We start from the raw sequence: 22,044 nt of genomic DNA on the forward strand, positions 1-22,044 counted from the left end.
CGCAAATGTGTGGCATTTTGTAACCAGATTCGTGATGCTATTGACAATGATAACACTTTTGCACAACGCATCGTGTTCAATGAGGAAGTGACTTTCCAAGTTAGTGGTCAGGTAAACAAACACAATGTTTGAATTTGGGGCCTACAGAACCCACTTGCAGTCATTGAACATGTACGAGATTCGCCCAAAGTCAATGTGTTTTATGTGATATCCCGATCATCAGTTTACGGCCTATTTTTCTTTGATGGAAACACGGTTAACGGTCAGCAGTACCTTGCTATGTTACAAAACTGGTTGTTTCCGAGGCTGCACTTAGACAACTTCATTTTTCAACAAGACAGGGCACCCCCTCACTGGAGTCGCCAAGTGCATGAATATCTGAATGAAACTACCGAACCATTGGATTGGTTGTCAAGGAGTTGGCAACTTAGCATGTCTCAGCTGGGCTCCACGGTCACCGGATTTGACACCCTGTGACTTCTTCCTGTGGGGTTTCGTTAAAGACAACGTTTATGTACCACCACTCCCACAGAACCTGGAAGAGTTAAAGAACCGGATCCGTACTGCCATAACATCAGTGACGAAGGACATGCTTGCCCGAGTATGGAAGGAATTTGAGTATTGATGTGATATTGTTCGTGTCACTGATGGAGGACATATTGAACATCTGTAATCTGAACCTGAGAGGTTCATAAATATGTGTTTAAAGTTTCATATTCGTATGTCTTATAGTTTAATAAATATATGCATTTGAAATACGTATATTCTTTTTGAAACACCCTGTATTATCTTAAAGCTCTGTTCAACATTGTACAAACGTACTGCAGTTATCTATGACCTGGATCCTAGGACGTTCTTTAAATTTTAATGTGTTTTTATGTCATATAATCCATGTCAACCATTTTAAATGTATTTAAAGGCAGATTTCATGTTGTTTGTAATTAAGATCCTTTGATTTATTTACTGTGAACTGATGATGATTCCAAGAGAATCGAAACAGGTTTTCACTTAATAAATGTTATGTATTGTGTTGAATGGTGGGACATCCCTCAATTAATTCCTATTATATAAGTTATATGTCAACACGGAAATGAAAATTATAACTTATGATAACAGTCATATCGCTGTCTGGATGCTTCCCTTCTTCTAAATCCTGATGCATTCCTGTCTGTACGCTCTCGGCCTTTCATTGATGTAACTCCCCATTTAGACCTCTCTTCCATGGTGTGGGCTGCATCGAGTGTGATTTTATAGAAGTCACATTTTTGAAAGGAATCACTTACAGGGGGATGAAATGACAGATTAAATTGTGTATTAAAAATATGACCAAAATTGTAGTACGAGATCAGGTCACTCTGCTTGGCTTGATATAAATGATATAACTTACCCAGGCTAAGGTCCGGTGACAAATACTTCTGAACCACACTTTCATTAATTCATGCATAATGGCTCTGATATGCTGGAAAACATTTTATGAAGTTCTCTGCTTCAATTGTCTTTGCTATTTGATTTTGTTTTTAGCATGGCACGTGCCTCTTTTATCTACATGTGGGGTCTTTTGCATAACTTATTGCAAAATAACCCTTGTAATCCTGCTGTCTGATATTTGCAAAATTTTCTTAAAGAACACTTTACACACCTTAACTTCAAGTCTCTTTTCATTATGAAAATGGTATATTCATGTTGTTCCTTGTTGCGACTCAGTTGTAATAGAGGCATGTGTGTGTGCCTTAGGGACAACCTTCACCATAGCAGAAATATATGCCGACTCCAGATCGAAACTACCTAATGCGTAGAAAGAGTCGAGCAGATGTTGCTGGTGTTCAGGTGAAAAGTGTCGAAAGCATTCATTCCTACATGGTCATTTCTTTGAAACTACATTTCCCTTAATGTTCATGTGTTCTTCCTCTTTCAATCACTTCTTTTCGAATGTTCCATGCCCACAGATTTTCATTCTGGAACTGTTTTCTTCCTCGCTGAGGTTCTTTTATGTTAGCAGTACTATGATCCCCCTCTCATGCATCCAAGATTGATGTACAATAGTCGACGTGGTATCATTATGTCAAAAACATATCATATGGTATCATTATACGTACTGGATAGATTCGGCTCTGATAAAATATACGCAACTCGTCCGATATAATACTCATATGCTGGCTGGGTGGGCAAGGTATGCGTTCTACTTCCGTGTCATTGGTATTAGTTTCAGACTCAAATATTTCTGAAATGGAAATATTTCACGAGTACTTATCCGCAAAATGTTTCATTATCACTTAGTATTAAGGAGCTATTAGTCCAACAAGGGAACATAACACCGTCCTTACCTTGCAATACAGCTTCAATGTTGTCACCAGAGCTACTGCACATTTTGTTCTGTAAAACACACACACACACACACACACACACACACACACACACACACACACACACACTCTCTCTCTCTCTCTCTCTCTCTCTCTCATACACACACACACACACACACATGGTGTGTTGACCATTATACTGTTGAAATCTACTGCAATTGTCTCCTCCTCTGGTTGGTACGTGCTGTATGATGCACGGTACAACGTACTGCCAGTCAACTCCCTATGCATAAATAGAGCAATAGTGGTCTATGTGGCACAGACCAGTATTGTGCTCAGTTTATTATGGAACTGCATGGTGCATAAACATCCTGTGCTGCCACATTGTGCATGTTGTCCACATATGTTTATGGCTATTGTAGGACGTGAGGATAGGGTATAAAGGAACATTATGCATGAAAATATAATTTTTTTTCCAAAATGTAGGTTAGGCCACTATTGCGCTGATAGCTTTAAATGTCGTAATTATTGTCAATGTTGTTATGAAACATTAACTTGTGTTGAATATTTTTATAAGTTTCTAATATATTTGCCCTTGTCATTTTTACTATCCCCCAGATGAGTAATTTTTGTACCAAAATCAATTTTGTTTTTTCTACAAATATCATTTTTTCAGATCAAAATTCTGTGTGCTGATCTCATATCACTCAAGAAATATTATCTAAATCAAAATCACACATTAACAGTGATATTTTGCAGTTTTGATTCTTGTTTGGGCCTTCTCTTTTCTCTTTCTGACAACTTCAAGTACCAAGCGAGTTTACTACAAGGTTTGGATCATGTAACTGTGGCTTGCATTCAGGTGATGGGTTTGAACCTCACTGCTGGCAGCCCTGAAGATGGTTTTCTGTGGTTTCCTACTTAAATCCTTGTAAAATAACCATCTTCAAGTATGTAGCCTATCACTACAATTGTATTTCCTGCTTGCAGCACATGTCCAAACCATCATAGTCAGCTGTTGAATATTTTCTTCTAAGCTGGTGCAACTCCACGAACTTTCACTGTCTACCAGCATATTGCTCATTTTGTGATTGATGTTGAAGAAATGCTGATGTGTATTGATTAGATGTGTTGGTAGACATCACATTTGTCTTCATGAGCATTGAGTTTAATAAAATACTGTGTACTGAGGAGCTTTTGTCACTGGCATAATCTTCTTTTTTCTCCCTATAAACGATATTTTAGGAGTTCCATGAGCTGGTACATATCTTGCTCCTTATCCTCTACATCATCTTACATGAACAAATCATATGAAAGATGCTAAGAGACTGGAATGGTAGAATATTAATTTGAAGGCAGAACCATCCGTAATGTTAGTGATGCCAATGATACTGTTATTGTAGTCACAAGTGTCAGAGAGATGAAGGTCATAACAGAGAGGGTAGCAGTAGTCAGCTGGGAACAATGTAACCAAAATGAAAGTTATGATTGTTGACAGGGAGGACAGTCACATTCTACATTTGCTAAAAATGAGGTGATTTTGAAGTAGTAAACACATTAATCTATTTAGGACATCTGGTTTCAGATGAAGAAAGAAGTCCAGAAGAAATCAGGGGAAGAATTGCTATAGCCCAAACTGCAAAAATGATGAAAATATGAAAGTACAGGATATTAACAAGAAACACCAAACTCAATCAACAATTAGTCACCACTAATCTGGATTTAGGGCTGTTATTCAGATGGGAGGTTCCCTATCAGTTATTTACCTAATCTATTTTAATGTACCTTAGTTAAGGCCATTCTTCCGGCACCAAAAACCTTCAATGTGTTAGTGTGACATTAAACCACTGGGGAAAAAAACCCAAAACAACCTTTTCTTAAATGATTGAACATCTCACTTGTTGGTAAATTATTCCAATTAGTTCCTCTTCCTATAACAGATTCAGTGCCCCAATTCATCATCTTGAATTCTGACTTCTGCTTCTTCAAACCTCTGCCACCTTGACCGCGTACAATCTTTTTTCTGTGCTATCGTCAGAGCTAGAGTCCCTGCATGTCGGAACCTAAGCACTATCCAAGTGCTTGGGAAACTGAACCTCAAGACTCTTTCTGCTCGGAGGAAAGTAGCCGACCTAAAGCTGCTATACAAAGCAGCTAATGATCTATTTAGGTCTCCAGATTTAGCTTCCTTATTCCCCTCCACATCCCATCCCATAGTACCAGAATGAAGACCCTATTCCATATCCCTTGCTCCTGGCTTTCTCTCACCCAAAGGTCTCTTTCTATACGTATTCCAGCAATGTTTAATACATTATCTATCAACAAGAACCTAGACATCTTCGTAACGTTTCCTTCCTTCTGTCATGATATTTCTAATATAACTTAATTTTCCTTCTTGTTCTTTCCAGTTCTGCTCCTGTATTTACTGTAAATGTATTTTTCTTTGTTAATATTGTTGTTTATGTAAATATGTATTATATATGATTGTATAGTTTTTATTGTGTAGATTTGTGTTCTTTGTAAATATTTATATATCTTTCATTTTAGATTCATATCTATTGTACATAGCTCGGATCTTTGTAATTCGGCATTATGCTGTTGCTGATCCTGAATAAATAAATAAATAAATAAATAAATAAATAAATAAATAAATAAATAAATAAATAAATATTATGATCCTTCCTACTTTTAAAAACACTATTCAAGCTTATTTGTCAACTAATATCATTCCACGCCACCTCTTCACCGACAGCTCAAAACATACCACTTAGTCAAGCAGCTCATCTCTCCCAGCACACAGTGTTTGTAACATTTTTGTAATTCTACTCTTTTGTCAAAAATCACCCAGAACACACTGTGCTGCTTTCCTATGGATTTTTTGCAGTTTTTGAATCAAATAATCCTGGTAATGATCCCATATACTGGAACCATTCTCTAATTGGGATCTTACAAGCAATTTACGACTTACACGCCCTCTACTTTATATCTTACTACCACCCCTATATACCCTCAACTCTATTGCCAATTCCCCATAAAACAGGCTGAAACAGGGACCCTTAAGAAAGCCAGTAGGAAGAAAAGAAACATTTGAAATTCAGGTCTATCAGTGGCTCCTGCAGCTTTTATAGATAGAGCACCAAATTAATACTTATGTTGTAGAGAAGCTTCAGGTCAAGGACAGATTCTTGATGGGCATAGACAATTACCTAGATTATGTCTATATGAGATCACATCTTGCAAAATCATGGCGCCATAAAACAATGGTACCCCTGTGGGTGGGGGATGCAGACGAAGAATATACCCATGGTATCTCCTGCCTGTTGTGAGAGGCGATTAAAAGTGGCGACCAAGGGATGATGAAATTAGAACCATGAGACTACTTGTGATTAGTATCATTATGTGAGGAACACCATGGGTCGATGTTACTTGTGATGAGTACCACCATTTGAGGAACACCGTGGATCTACGTTACCTAGGAGTAGTACCCTTATGTGAGGAACACCATGGGTCTGGGCATTGCCTGTGGTTAGTACCATCGTGTGTATCCCACCGAGGTGGGGGAGCGGACACTCGGCTGAGCAGACTAATGTCCTTGTGAGAAAAGGTGCCGTATGCTGCACTGGAATGTGTCGATTCCTCTGTGTTCAGAATGGGTCTGCGTTACCTATGAGTAGTACCACTATATGAAAAACACCACCAGTCTACGTTGCCTCTGATTAGTAACACTGTGAGGAACACCACGGGTTTGGCTGTTGCCTGTGATTAGTACCACTATGTGAGGAACACCATGGGTTTTGCTTTTTCCCATGATTAGTATCACTATGTGATTAACATCATAGGTCTGCGTTGCCTGAGAGTAGTACCATTATGTGAGGAACACCATGGGTCTGTGTTGTCTGTGGGTGGTAGCATAATGTGTGATATGGCATGGGTTTGCATTGCCTATGATTAGTACCATCAGATGATTGATACCAAGAGTATACGTGGACTGTGATTAGTTCTATTATGTGAGGAACACCACGGGAATACCAGCGGTGCCTGTGATTATTCCCACTATATGAGGAACACCCTGGGTATGCATTGCTTGCAAATGGTGCCCTTATGTAAGGAACAGCATGGGTCTGTGTTGCCTGCGAGTGGTGGCACTGTGTGACATATCATGGGTCTGCATTACCTGTGATTAGTACTACTATAGGAGGAACACTATGGTTCTGCTTTACCAATGATTAGTACTATTATGAGGGACCAGTGACCTGGATTTTGGACACCCTTTTATAACAAGCATCATCTCAGAAAAGAAGGCATTGTGAATTGGATCCACTGATTGTTTTGGATTCATGGTCATTTTTTCATCATCATTCAGTTTATATTTTTAGTCAGTGGATACATTTTGAAGTTTTAATTATTGTTTCATTTTACTGCACCTCATACCATTATGGGTTGATGACCTAGCTGTTAGGCCCCTTTAAACAACAAACATCATCATCGTCATCATGAAAACAATGGTGGTGTAAGGAAATGTGAATTAGGGTATATGTTCCAGCAGATAGGTTGACTGATCAAATACTTGGGTTGGCAATGCATCAGGGTAGGTGCAAGAGGGTGGCATTTACACTCCAATAACACATGACATTCCACCCCTCTCTGTCAAATTTGTAAGGATTGATAAACAGAATAAGAATAAATTACTAGTATGTTTGACAGTCCATCAATTACAGTACAGTCACATTTATGTTACATAGTAATAAATGGACAGCTCCATGTGAATCACTCTGCACAACCATTATATATTAATAGTTACATTTAGCAAAAACTGCTTATGTTAATAGTCAGTGATGATCAAGGAATACCTACCATCTCCATCACAGAGAAACTTCCTACAATTCCAGCAAAATGTGATATTGTGGCACATGTGCCCATGGCAGTCCCTCGGTTTACTGTGGGAAACAGCTCATTGATAAATAGGAAGATAATTGAGTACACAGCATTGTTGAACATACGGCTTATCATGGCTACAGCAAGAATAATTCCAGGGAAATCTGTAAGCAAAATAGAATGTAGAGTATTTTGAATATTGAGCATCTCTCCATCAATGGTAAAGCTATTTAGGGCCAAGACATTGATTAAAACACGATCTTCAAAAGCAGTTTCTTACTGTTGTATTCATACATTCACATAAGGTTGAATAGTTGAGTAAAATCATCCTGAAGATAGGGGGTTTGATGTGCAAAAGGTCTGGTAGTTTTGATTTTTTGGTATGTTGTTAATGTTAAGCATTTAATGTAAAATCAAAGTTTTTAACCTTGGGGCGCTGCCATGTTGCCCCTTGGCATTGAAAAAACATCAACATTTTTTTTACCTTTCCTTTATTTTTTATTTTTGAAATATCTTCAAAGTAGCTGGTCTAACAAAGAAACTTATTCATTCCAAATTTAAAGTAGAGTAAATTTGCTAGAGTATGATCCCAAATTCAGCTGTGTAGCTTATGTAGTGATTGATATACAGGCTTTCAAACAATTGTGTTTTTATCAAAAAATAGTGAAAGTTGTGATATTTCTTGAAATGTTGTCAAACATTTTGTAAACTAAGGTGTTTAGAGCAGACATTACAGTATATGGATCACTTTTAAAGGTGAACAAATTTGCTGTACACAGAGCACAGTGGAGCATTTCTACGATTAATATTTGAAGACCTGTAGTTGTTCAAAGTCAGTGTTGTGTAATAGGTATTTTACGAATCGAGAGACAAATATGTGGTGTGTTCCTCTCGGGACAATAACGTTAAGGGAGAACACTTGCACATAGACACACAGAAACTACTATCTGTATCTGATGAGAAGTTGCGGCAGATTGTAGGTGAGATTTGTGTAACAGATACGTTTACAATTACATTTCTTTTGTAATACAAAATCAGTGACTAGTGAGCAAAATGTGGACATGCACCCTTCTCACATTGCTCGAGACAAAGATGATGTTGGAAAGTTTCTCAGCGTATACCATTCCCCACAAATGATGTGGCGATATCAATAAGTAGTGGCACGGTAGGAACTGCGGATGCCAATTGTCACTTGTCTTACGAACTTGGTTTGGAAGGAATCTCCAGAATTGTTGGTGGTAACTTCAAAAACGTTGAATTTAAATGTAAAGATAAAGTGATCATACTTGTTTCAGTTACCAGCAGTGCTAATATCGGGAAAGAAAAAGAATTGCTGTGGAGCCGCTAACACTCTTCCACAGAATTTGTGTAACCAAACAGTCAGATGAACACCTGAAAATATTTTTCACATTTGAACTGTCACCTTTTTATTTGTCATTGTTTAGGGAATAGAGCATGCAAAAGGGGATTAAATCTCTTTATTTTCAGCATTCACACCAACCACAGATGACGTTGAAGGAAAAAACAATTTTGTAATTGTGGATGGAGGTCGTCTACTTCATAAAGTAGTTTGGCAGCAGAATTTGAATTTCGGGGGCATAGCTATAAGAGTTATCTGACATACAAAGTACATTATGGTTCAAACATTGTTGTAGTGTTTGATGATGAGATCCTATTCAATAAAGCCACATGTCCAGAAATTTATCAAGATTTTTTTTTTCAAATGAATGCAATAAAGTAAGTTTGATTGACCTCCTGAAAAGAGTTATGCAAGAAGGAAATGTAACAGTAAAACAGACTGTAAAGGATGCAGACATACTGTACTACATACTGAAACTGCTGTTTCTGCTTGACGCCGAGGCGTCATATTTGTTCGATTCATCCCCCCCCGCCTAACGTTTTAGATCTGGGCTAATTCCCATTGAAATTTGTGTTTTACAAACTTAATTTGCCTCAAACTATTTAGATTCCTCTTCCTTGCTACTTCAAGTTTTAATTTTTCACTACTACTCTGTGTTAGCGCTCAAGTCTGGGCGATGATCTTATTAAAAGAAAGCACCCTGTATGTACTGACATCTACGCAGAGTGCTCGAACTACGATGCTCCGCCTATTAACCAATTAGAGCTCTCCTCGGAGAGAACGCCTCCTTGTTGATTCTTTTTCAGTGTGAGTGCGGCATTCTTGGTGTTGTGAGTGGTTGAAGATGGACGCATGTTCCATGAATCTAATATATGAGAAGATTTCGCCTAGTGCGATGGACTACGGCTGAAGTAAACTGTGGGAGGGCTCCTTCTCACACGCCCTCAATATGTTTTTGGAGAGATCTTCATCTTGGGAGCGTCACCAGGGTGTCTATTTTTGAAATTTTCACTTATATTTCTTCATCATGAGTTGTAAGTAGTAAAATGGCGCTATCGCGTCAACTCCAATTAGGGATTTCCTTCCGCTTCTTTGTGTACTGGAGCTTCTTTAGTATGGAACTATTTTAAAAATTAACTGGAATATTTTGTGTGGGGGACTCTAAATAGCATTGTATGTTCTCAACTCGGCTAAAAATCTTTGTAATTATAATTAAACAAGAACATAATTCGGGTTCGTTGTAATTGAGGTGTTCATGCCTTCGAGCGTGTACTGTAGTGCACTCATACTTGGGGTGAAGCTAAATTATTAAATTATTTTCTAATTACATTAAACATTTGTAAAATTATGTAATACTTTGTTTTGAAATGCTATCAAACCACCCCATTAGGTAAGGGTTGAGCCATATGAGTTCTGACCAAGAGGAAGGATATTTTAATTAAGTTTACTCTGTTCCTATTTTGATTTTCTGGGATCCTCCTTATTTCTTTCGCGTTGAATCATGTTTTTCTCCTTGTTGTTCGAACTTGGTTTCCGTGGTTACCTTGTTTACGCTTGGATACATGGCCTTCATTGCTGTGACGACCGGTAATAATTGGATTGTTTAAAAAAAAAATGATGATGGTATGATGATATTTGTGGTTGATCTCTGAGTTTACCTACCCGTGTGGCATTTCAATTTAATTGTATTGTTTCTCCTTGCTTTAATGTTATGTTGAAACTGTGTTTGAGGTATTTAATTTTATTTTTCATTTATTGCTACCTGTATGAAGAGTTGTTCTGATTACTCTATCTGAACTGTGGAAAATTCTTCCTGTTGGATGGAACTCCGTGGTTAAAATTGCATATCTTAAAGTATTATTATAAACAAATAATTATCTCAAATATCCTACTACTCTACTATACCGAGGCCTCCTAGATTTTATTTAACTTTATGATTGGTAATGCTAACTACTATTTAATAATTTTATCTTAATTTATTTTGGGTCTATGATTTCACTTTCCTGCGTTGACGTTTCCCTGTTTTTAATTTTCATTTTAATTTCTTTTGAAATAAATAATATATTTTTCCTTTAATTTAAACACAGGTTGTTTTTCTTTTAATATGTAGTATTTTGATACCAGGTATTTTTAAAACTTTCCATGGTTTTCTAAGACACCCTTCATCATTACAGGTAAGTCCTCTTCTTGTTCTTGTTGATGATGTTTTGTGGGTGTATGTTTACGCTTCCTGTTTGTGTTATTTAACTAGCTCATTGGTGTTCCAGCTAGTTATTTCTTATTCTCCTTGTTTATTCACTGCCATGATCGTAGTTTGTTTTGGGTTGATCTACGTCACGGGTCATGCTGGATCTCAGTATGACAAAATTTTTGTTGTTGGTTCTTTTAACAGCAATAGCCCTGATGAAAGACAACTTGTACTTAAGAAAATGTAAAGAAGGGAGGACACCTGATGTGTTGTACTCCACAAAGTCATTTCAATACAAGTGCAGCGGAATGATTTTGTTCATCCATGCCGTTAGTTAGTATAACACGATAAGTGCACTCTTTGGTCACGGGAAGACTAAATTTTGCACTCTTATAGAAAAAACTAACACCTGGAAGAAACCAAATGAGAATTTTCTGATTCATTTATAAAGGGGTAACGTCAGAACCTCTCTATCTCTCAGTGAACTGCGCTACCATCTGTTTACCCAGTCAGCAACAAGAGCATGACCCAGTCTAGCATGTTTACCCCAACTGTAGATGCAGAACAATTTCATGCCTTGAGATGTTAGTATCAGATACAAAAGTGGTTAGGACATGAGAAAAATTCTCTTGAGTGGGGCTGGGTACCTACCTGATATGGCCTCTCCCCATGAAAAATGGAAGAGAAGCTGCTCCTAAATTCCTCCTTAAGATAATATCATGCAGGTGCAAGAACGCTTGTGATTGCTGGAAAGCAAGTCTCTCTTCTTTGTGGACCTGTTCTCTGGGATATGCTTTCAAAAGTGTGCCTGATATCTCTCTGTTTGAAGACAGCGATGAAGATGAAGACGATCCTCAAACGTCCATAAATGAATGTATGAATGATGATATGGAAAATGTTGATAATGAGCTGGATGATAAGGAGAGGAGCAGCAGACAGAGCTTGAAGAGGTCCGACTTGGCCCCTCAAAATGGGAAAAAACTGTAAATAGCATATTCTGATTTGTGTCTCACTGTTAATGCCCTAGTTTTAACTTGTGGTGTATAAACATAGTACACATTTTTAAAGCTATTTTTATGTATCCTTATTGCTTTATAATGTATAAACGTAAAGTTGTAATGGCAATGAATGTCAATTGAAAAATAAATTACAAGTATGAAAATTGTGTTTCTATGGATAATTTTTATATAGTCTTTAATCAAACAACTGCATATCTTGAAATATTGGTTGTAGAAATGTTCTTATATGCTCTATATACAGGAAATTTACTCACCTTTAAAACTGATCCATATGATGTTTCCTCTTAACACATTAGTTTAGGAGATATTTTACAAAATTTGACAAAAAAATCACAACTTAAGCAACTTTTTGATAAAAACACTATTGTTTGAAAGCTTGTATCTCAATCATTAAGTAAGCTTCAGAGCTGAATTTGTACTCAAACTTAAGCAAATTTACTCAACTTTAAATTTGGAATGAATTATTTTTTATGTTAGACCAACCATTTAGGAGATATTTTGAGAAACAGAGAAAAGATAAAACATGAAGGTCAAAAACTTGGATTTTACATTACAGGCTCAACGCTAACAACATATCAAAAAATCAAAGCTATCTTTGTATACCAAAATGTATAATTTTACAGGACTATGAAGGTCTGATTGAAAAATAAATCAAGAGAAAATACGTATACAGTAGAGGTTTAGCCCTTCCTTCTTTTTACTCAAGTCAACTAATGAATTTGCTGGCCCTGTGGTCTAGGGGTAGTGAGCCTGTCTCTTACCTGCAGGCCTTGGATTTGATTGCCAGCCAGGTCAAATATATTTACCTGGATCTGAGGGCTGGTTCAAGATCCACTTGACTTACATGAAAACTGAGGAGCTATCTAGAAAGCCAAGAATAATAACCGAGAGGGTTTGTTACATTGACCCTGCATCATCTTGCAATCTGCAGGAGGTACTTGGTAGGCCAGAGTCCATCAGGGCTGTAGTGCCATGGGGTAAAGGGTAAGGTAATTAATGAATTTATTATCTGATGACTAATTAATTTGTTCACACAATTGCTATTTTATCCCTCCTGTGCAGTATAACCATGTAAAATTTCCTGATTTGCGTGATATGATAATACATTTATCAGATATAATGTTCAAAATGTTATATTTAACTTATATTGTTGTCAGATGAATATAAATTTATGATTTGTATGGGTAGAAAAGTAATAAGTAATTAGAAATGAAAATACTATGAACATTCCTTTAACTGCTCTTGCTCTGAAGAGCAGCCAGAGAGGAAGAATTCTCTATCTTGTACATAAATCTACTGATGCAAGTCTCTTGTATTCAAGGATATGATTCGATAACCTTAGATTAAGGGACAAGCACCTATAGAGCTGAATCTACTTTCTTGTGCCTGGGTCTCCATGTAAGAATCTTGTATAACCTCCCTTCATCAACTAAATCTCATTGTCTAACTCCATGGCTGAGTGGTCAATGTCTTGGACTTCAGGCCCCGGGTTCGATTCCTGGTTAGTTTGTGGGATTTTAATCTTAAACGGTTAATTTTCTTGGATCAGAGACTGGATGTTTGTGCTGTCCCCAACATTCCTGCAACTTGCACACCACACAGAACACTATCCTCCTCCACAATAACATGCAGCTTTCCCAAACACCGCTGATGCCACTTATCCTCTTCAGAGGTTCTGCGTTACCATGGCTGCATGCAACTGTAATAGCTACACAAATGATTTATTATAACTCTGAGGGTAATACTGTAGGTTTACAAGTGATTAATTTCATTATTAGACCGTATTGAAATTCAAAATATTAAATTTTTTACAATTACTTTATTGAAAACCACCTATTCAATGCTTGACGTACACCTATTGATGCTATACAAAACGTAGTTACCAAAATATTCTGGCTCATTGCGGTTAATTACATCAGAATGGCAAAATCTTCAAATTAAAACCCCTCCAAAACCTACCACATACGGCAAACTTTAACCGCGTGCTCTGATGTGCTTCGGCTAATTTCGGAACTGCTCGATGTAACTCGTGTCTATCGCTGGTCCAGTCGCCAGCGATTCCTGGGCTATGTTCTCCCTGCACCTCACAGCCCCTTGCCTTGTGCACCCTCCTTACGTCTCACGGCCCCACTCGTGCAGTTCTGAAATTGAACCTCTTCGCTGGTTCCGAAGAGCAACAGTATGTTGATGTCAAAAATACCGCTACGCGCGTGGATATACAGAGCTTATTAAAGGAATAGGCTGTAATAAACCATTTTACATAGACTTATCTATTTCTAGGGGGTTCACTGAACCACTGAACATATAGAACGCACCGCCACTGATTAGAGGTAAAGCGACTGTCAGACAACCTCACACAGGCAACGCTGCTGGACATCTCTGACAGCAAGCAAAGAGCAAGAACATGTTTGATTCAGACTAGTGTAATAATATTTCATTCATGGATAAATTTGGTAACCAGTTGAAACTGAAGAATTTGACCGTTAAAATGGCTAACATGGTCATTGCAAGTGATAAATATCATTATGGATCCGTATTGAAGATACTATATGTAGGATGCTAATTAGTTTATAATATCACCTATTCAATACATTAAAATTTTAAACAATTAGGAATTTATCTTTATTTCCATACGAGACATGTTTCGCCTTTCATTGAAGGCATCATCAGTCACAGTACTACCTCAAGGTATAAATAAATCAGGTACCTGATTTGTATTTAAATTATAATTGCTAAGAAATAATATTGAGATGTTACAGTAGGGATAGTCAATGAGAAAAACAATGTTCAGTGATAATGTGGATACCAACATATCAGCCGTTGGCTGTAAATTACCAGTTGTGAAGGGTAACAGCATCAAAATGTTGGGGTATGTCTTACAAAGGTTATATTAACATATTTACATGGGGGCAGTCTAAAGAAAAGATACAAGTGACTGGCACCAATACGTAAGACCACAGGGTATTTAACAGTGTCCAGCAGCAGTGGTCCGACATGAAATATTGACGTTTCTGACAGTGTTTCTGAATCCTCACTTGAGCACTTTCTTGATTTCTCATGTCTTCTCATGGACAGTGTTCCAAATCTTTTCAAAGTCATTTATTTGCACATCCCAGTTTTATATCTTCTGTCCTCTTGCAGCAGTATGTAGTGTCCATTGTTTTGGTTTATAAGACTTCATAAAGGACATCAGTATGAGAAAAAAAACCAAGGAAAATATCTCCAACAAAAAGTAACACTGAAAACTTTTAAGAAATTATACATATTCTGTGGCTTGCAAAACTGTCTCAGGGTCCCATTCCTGTCAATTGTCAACAATGTCTTGAAAAAATGTATTCTTTTAAATGCACTCTGGTTTCCTTAACTCAGCGGCATAGACTTGCGTCTTCCAGCTGTGCGATAGCGCAAAGGACACATCATGTACACATAGCTCTTCAGCTGTGGGAGAGAGCCATGTCCGATGATAGGATTTGAGCATGTATTTCAGATGTTCAGCCAAGAGATGGCATGACATGTTATGTACTAGATGGAAATTCTAAGTTCCCATGGAGGGAACTAGATATTTTTCCACCAATAGAGCATATAAAAAATCAGATAAAAAATTAGATGTAGGGTTTTTCCGGCGTTTGCTCTATTAACCAGCGTTTCGTCTTAGGTCTGACACTAGACTCGTCAGAGTGGGATGTGTCAGACCTTACCCACTGACGCTGGGGTGTATGCAGGTGAACTTATCAGAAGCCTGCATACACCCCAGCGTCAGTGGGTAAGGTCTGACACATCCCACTCTGACGAGTCTAGTGTCAGACCTAAGACGAAACGCTGGTTAATAGAGCAAACGCCGGAAAAACCCTACATCTAATTTTTTATCTGATGTTATGTACTATTCAAAAGAGGAAGAACTTGGCTCAAAACTTTGAGATAATATCAACAGTCTAAACACTGTCTGAACTTCATGTAATAATTCATGTTCCACAAAACTATTTATGTCAAACCGAGCAAGTGGCTGCATGCTTTTGGGTCATGTAGTTTCATCTTGCATTCAGAAGATAGTGGGTTTGAACCACACTGTTGGAAGACATGAAGATGACCTTGTCAGAGCAATGTAAAGCAAATTGTAAAAAATTAAATATATTTTTGTCAAAGAGACCTTCGATAACACTTTCACATTCAACCTGATCTGCCACACATTCTTCAATACATGACTTATGCGTTGATCGCCATGAACTGTCTTCATCATTTGGTATGTCTCTGTAAATGATTTCCTCAATTTGAAGCAGAAGCAAATGTTGATATGCTGCTTGTAGTACAGGAACATTCCTTTATTTATGAAGGGGATTTTCACTTGCCCGGTCGCCAGCGCTGCAAGCTTATCTCCCGCCAAGCACTTTGCGGTAATGTGCTTCTTGGCACCACAAATTCTGCTCCTTCACAACCTTCTGAGAGAATTAACAGCATAAGGATCAGTTTAGTCAAGTGTTCACTTGTTTAGTGCTCAGTGTGTTGTTCCAATGCCATTTTCATTACGTGAGCGTATGTTAATACCTTCATAAAGTACTGGAAATCTTGTGCGAAAACTCTATAACTCATTGCCGGGCTAGCACTGGCCACATTGTGGTAAAGTGCTTAGCGGGAGACAGGCTCACAGTGCAGGTGACAAGGTGAGTGACAATCTCCTGCATAGATAAAAGAATGTTGCTCTATTAAGACACCTCGACAATCAGAACACATACTCAAGACATCTGTAAACTAACAGCAGATGGGTGATAACTAATTGTTTCAGAAATGCTTGGCAAAATGCTACTTAATTAGGAAGGATATCACTATCCAGGGCCACTTACTGGTCAACTGCTAAGAATTTGCATTTGTGCAGTATTTTCAAAGTTCAATTATTTTTTGACCAGTCCTTATATATGAGGGCTCTAAATATAGTAGTGGCAACATAGTCCAGACACTCACAGGAGATCAGGCATGTGCAAATAGGATATGGGAGCGGACAGGTCGATGTGTAAAGTGTATTTGACGGGCATCCAGTTGGGGCTGCTGTGTGGCATTGAAGTGAAGAGTGTCGATTTCACTGCACTAAAGCATGTTTTCAGAAGGTGATTAACACTCATAGATTAAAATTGAGGTTGCCCATGGCAAAAGTAAATCAGAATCAGAATAATTCAGAATGGTGAGAATGCATTACCATATAGGACAGTTGCACGATGGGTCAAGGTGTTTGGTGCCGGTTGAAATGAGACTGCAAATTTGTACTGCACTGGTCGACCGTCCATTCCTCAAGATCAGTTTGACATCATGAATGGTCTCGTTTCTGTAGACCATCGATGGACTGTCCGGGAATTGTCCATAGAGGTTGGTTTCTTGTCATCAAATGGTGTGGTACATACTGACGAAATGTTTTAACAGGAGGAAAATTGCATGCCGCTGGGTTCCACATCAACTCACCAACATACAAAAATAGCATCAGCTGGCTGGCATCCACCTGGACAGATATCACAATGAAGGGGACGCATTTTTGCAGTGTATTGTTGTCATGGGCACGAGCCTACGAGCCTGAATTAAAGTGTCAATCGAATTTCGACAGGAACCCAGTTGGATGAAGCTTATGCTGATTGTGGCATACAACTACGAGAGTGTTATTCATACGCCTGAGGGATAAACTATCAACAGTGATTACTGGAGCGACATCTGCATCCAGCTATGCAGCGCAAATGTCCACGTTTATTGCGAGACGATCACCCTATCATGTTGCATGACAACGCACCTTGTCATGTCACAAACAATGTCAAGCTCTTATTGCAATGGTGGCATTGAACACCCTCTGTACTCATGAGACATGAGTCCTTGTAACTTCAGCCTGTTTCTAAAGTTGAAGGAACCCCTCCGAGGCTGCCAATTTCCTGATGTGGCATCTGTTCTTCGTGCAGTAGGGTGCTCTGTCACTGTCATCAACAGAGAACACCTTGCCAATGGACTCCAGCAGCTCCCCGACTCTTGGCAAAAGGTAATAGACTTTGCGGGTGACTATACTGAAAGAATATAATGCAACTATACTTGTTAGTTCATCAAATATTGCATTCTATCAATATTGCCACTACTGTATTTACAGCCCTCATATCATTTACATTTTTAGGTTAAATGTGACATTAGGCATCACTGTTAAAAAGTCAGACTGATATGTCAGTAAGATTCAAACAAAACACTGCTTGAAGAATAATGTCTAATTATTTAGAACAACTTCTGAAATAAATGTAAGACAGATTGATTGATTAATTGATTGATCGGTTGATACAAATATTTCTACGTACCTAATGGAATAGCAATAGTAGTCAAGAGTAATGCTCCAGAAATCAACTGTGCAAATGATATTGCAACTCTACGTCCTGTCCAGTGTAGGACGAAAATAGGAACAACATACCCAAGGGCTTCAACAACCCCTGAAACTGCTGCATATATGACCCTGTAAAGTAAATGTAAAAAAAAAAAAAATTATGTCACATACTTGGATATACATTATACAAATAAAAAGTATATTTCACTGAAATAAGGCAAGAGAATAGCTTACGGATCAGAACCGAAGTTCTCATGACTGAATCCAATTGCATAATATGACAAAGCTGTGGTAAACCAGATAACGTAGCTGATTAGTAACCGATGTCGCAGCTCACTGTTTGTTAGCAGAGATTGCAGATCACTAATTGATTCCTTAAGCTTCGTCCATAGTTGCTTTTGTTCTTTGATGGGAACTGTATCCTGATGAAATAAAAACACATTGCTAACTGATCTAAATTAGCTTCAAACACAAACTACTCTTTTATTGTTTCCATTGATGCTTTCATGGCCCATAATTGTAGACATCATGTAGGCGCTTTTGGGCTTATGCCATGTCAAGAAAATAAGGTGAAAATTAAGGTGGAGAACAAACGCCACGTCAGGAAATTGGTGGCCATGGAGGGGTTCTTTCAACTTCAGAAACAGGTCGAAGTCACGAGGACTTGTGTCTGGTAAGTACGGAGAGTGTTCCAAGACCTCCCAAGTCATCTTATTTTCTTGACACGGCATATGCCCAAAAGAACCTACATGATGTCTACTCTTTTTTGCTTATATACTATGTGCAATAACAATTTCAATTCACTAAGGGGAGAAGCCAATTGTGCAGGAGCTAACTCAGCAAGAGCAAAAAAGTGTACCTGTTCAAAATAACTCGCATGACATAATATTACATATTAATACTTTTTTAAATACCTTGGAGAAATAATTCTTCCTTCGGGATTAGACAGTTTAATACAGAAAGGGTCTCAAAAATTCAGAGGGCATTTAGACTAACATGGGATCATTACAATAAATGAATAATGTTACATAATGCAAAATTGAAATATTACAAAACAGTTATCCTACTGGAAGCTCTATATGCATCAGAAACCTTAATTTTAGGAGGTCATTCTAAAATTTCAGATATTGAAAAACAAGAACATAAAATTCTTAGAAATTTTTTTGGCCCCATACAAGAAAACGGAATTTGGATCAAAAGGCAAACTGAGACCTCTATAGTTAGATAGATAGATAGATAGATAGATAGTTTCATCAATATTGTACATAGATGACGTTTGAAATTTTTTGGACACATTTTTATGATGGATAATAATAGACTCACAAAAATATTATTCATTTTAATAAATTCCCAAAAGAGGAGAATAAATTGGCTGGTGGAAACAAGAGGAGACCTGAATGAATTAAACATCGGAGAAGACATAATGAAAAATCGCGAAGTCTTCAGGACCTCGGTAAATAAACACACATTTGTGGTCGAAACTAGCAGCAGGACTGGTACAAAGTGTTCAGAAGAACGGACGAGAGAATGCAGTGAGTTCATGAAGAGATTTTAGAAGAATAGGGAGGCAAAAGTCATCAAGCCAATGAACAAGTTCATCATCATATTGCCTCAACTACCATATGCAGGCATTTTCTGGCTGCCTGCTCATCAATTTCAAGTTCTGTTTTACTCTAGGCCTGTTAAATGGCAAAGTAAACAAAATCTCTCTTGGGCATCTATGGCCGAGTTTTAATGAAATTTGTCGGGTGAACAATAAATGTGTCACCAGAGCTCATTTACATGCTGATGTCGTATGACAAAAGTTTGAATGGACTTTTTGCCACCCTTCAAAAATCCAACTACCTCTCCTAGGTTTGAATCTGTGATCTGGGATCTGGATGCTGACACACTACCACTGATCCATAGGGGAAACTTCAGATAGGAGATCTAAGCATATATTGAAATAGGGTCTATGTTCAGAAAGGTTTAAAGCAGAGTGAGGTATGAGATTGTCATGTTGGAACAAACACTTCATTTTTATAAACATACAAACAAAATGCGGCATCATGTAGCAGAAATTTTGCTGTAATTAATTTGCCTTCTATATGTCTAATATTTTAATATGTTTGTATTTTTTAGTAGAGAAAGAGAACAAAGAACATAAGAAATAGAAACTTCTTACATGTCAAATATGGAGAGATAGGAACAAGAAAAGGAATACAATGGCAGGTCAGTTCGGAAAGAGGAGAGTGTCTATCTACTCGGAAGTGGCAGTGTATGGAAATGATGAAATAATAATAATTCTTCCTCAAAAGATTGAGGTTGCCAAACCGACAAAAAATATCATACAATATAAATTTAGTACCTAATATAATTACAATACAGAATAAAAGATAAACAATAATTCTAATGATAATGTAGAGAAAACAATCCTTTAACTGATTGAGAAGTGGATGGAGCATAAAGGCGATGTCTCAAGATCGATATTGAGGTTTTCAATGTATGTATGCTCCGGCTCACAATAGTCTCATTCGGCACACCAAATCATCGTAAGTAGGTGACCAGTAGTTTAGGAATGGTGCTGCTTGCACCCAGCATGAGCCCTATGACCTCGGTGTACTCAAGGTCGTACTTATTGAGGTTATAGGGATTGGTTGGTGAATATATCCTCTTTTTCCTTCGTCAACTTCTGCGGGCTGTTATGCATGTGATTTAAATCTGAATGTCCTTGTCCTTTTGAGCTTTGATGTTTGTCCTTGTCCTTTTTCTGTTGCTCTCTCTTCCCTCATTGACCTGCCATTGTTTTCCTTCTTGTGCATGTTCCTTTTCTTGTTTCTATCTCTCATTATTTGACTTGATTTGTTAAGAGACCCCAGAAGAAAATGGCTCTACCAGAACAGTTTCGATAACCTTACACAGATGACACCAGCTAGTGACAAATTGGAAGAAGAATGGTCTAATTTGTGTTCAGTTTTAAAACAGTCTGCTTTTGAACATTTGGGAGTTCGACCACAAGCAAGTCTGTGCCGGCTGGGACTCCTAAACTGGCGCAGCAGGGTGGGGGGAAGGCAAAGTCACACCCCACAAAGAGGTTAGCAAAAACCGTTCCCATGCCGGCGGAGGCAGCATCGTTGACCAGGGCTGGAAAAATATCTCCCAGCCTGTCTAAACAAGAAAAGAAGGCGAAGAAGCAGAGCGTCCTTACCAATTCTCCTACGAAGGGTAAATCATGCCCTCCGTCTGGAGGGTATGAATCAGTGCCAGCAGGTACACCTGCTCCTAAACCTGCGCGCTACCCTCGTAGGACAAAATTCCGCCCCCAAAATAAGTCGAAGTTCTTAGCGTTAGTCCCCTCATCCATTGACGACGGGATGGATGTCGAGCTTTCCTCTACAACTACGGATGTAGATGTTGATATTAGTGCTTAGGTTTTAGTATAACCTAACACCCATCCCTTTTAGTCCACACTATGGCACTGTTACAGTGGAATTGTAATGGTTATGATAGGCATCTTGCTGAGCTGTGCCAGCTAATTAGTGAGTATTCGGCGAGTATAATCTGTATTCAGGAAACTAATCTCAGACCAGGTCAACATACAGTCTTAAGAAATTTTCGAATCTACTCGACAGAATGGCATTATGCCAACCGAGCTTCCGGTGGCGTTGGCAATTTTGTCCCTTCTGATACCTATAGTGAAGAGGTTCCCCTAAGAACCCTGCTGGAGGCTTTAGCTGTTCCCATTCCACTGTCTATCATTTACAGTGTGTAATGTTTATTTTCCACCAGACCAGCCTCTCAATATAAATTATGTCACTGATCTTATAGATCAGCTTCTGCCTCCATTCCTCCTATTGGGCAATTTTAATGCCCATCACCCTATACGGGGCTCTGAAACGCCTTGCCCCAGGGGACGAGAGTTTGAAACATTAGAAAGTGAGTTGGATTTATGTATTTTGAATACAGGTGAACCAACTCATTTGAAT

The 22,044-nt window shown here is 38.1% G+C and overlaps 1 protein-coding gene across 1 annotated transcript in view; it reads right to left on the bottom strand.

Moving 5' to 3' along the window:
- LOC136867104 (organic cation transporter protein) overlaps positions 1-22,044 on the bottom strand; it is a 74,576-nt gene that overhangs the window by 37,521 nt on the left and 15,011 nt on the right. Inside the window, exons 2-4 of the mRNA XM_067144211.2 lie at positions 18,314-18,501; positions 18,057-18,208; positions 7,158-7,342 (exon numbers count right to left, since the gene is read on the bottom strand). Of these exons, the coding sequence (XP_067000312.1) occupies positions 7,158-7,342; positions 18,057-18,208; positions 18,314-18,501 (525 nt within the window). The remainder of the gene's footprint in view (positions 1-7,157; positions 7,343-18,056; positions 18,209-18,313; positions 18,502-22,044) is intronic.

This window comes from Anabrus simplex, chromosome 1, assembly GCF_040414725.1.
Source record: "Anabrus simplex isolate iqAnaSimp1 chromosome 1, ASM4041472v1, whole genome shotgun sequence".
In the NCBI taxonomy this organism is placed as follows: Eukaryota; Metazoa; Arthropoda; class Insecta; order Orthoptera; family Tettigoniidae; genus Anabrus; species Anabrus simplex.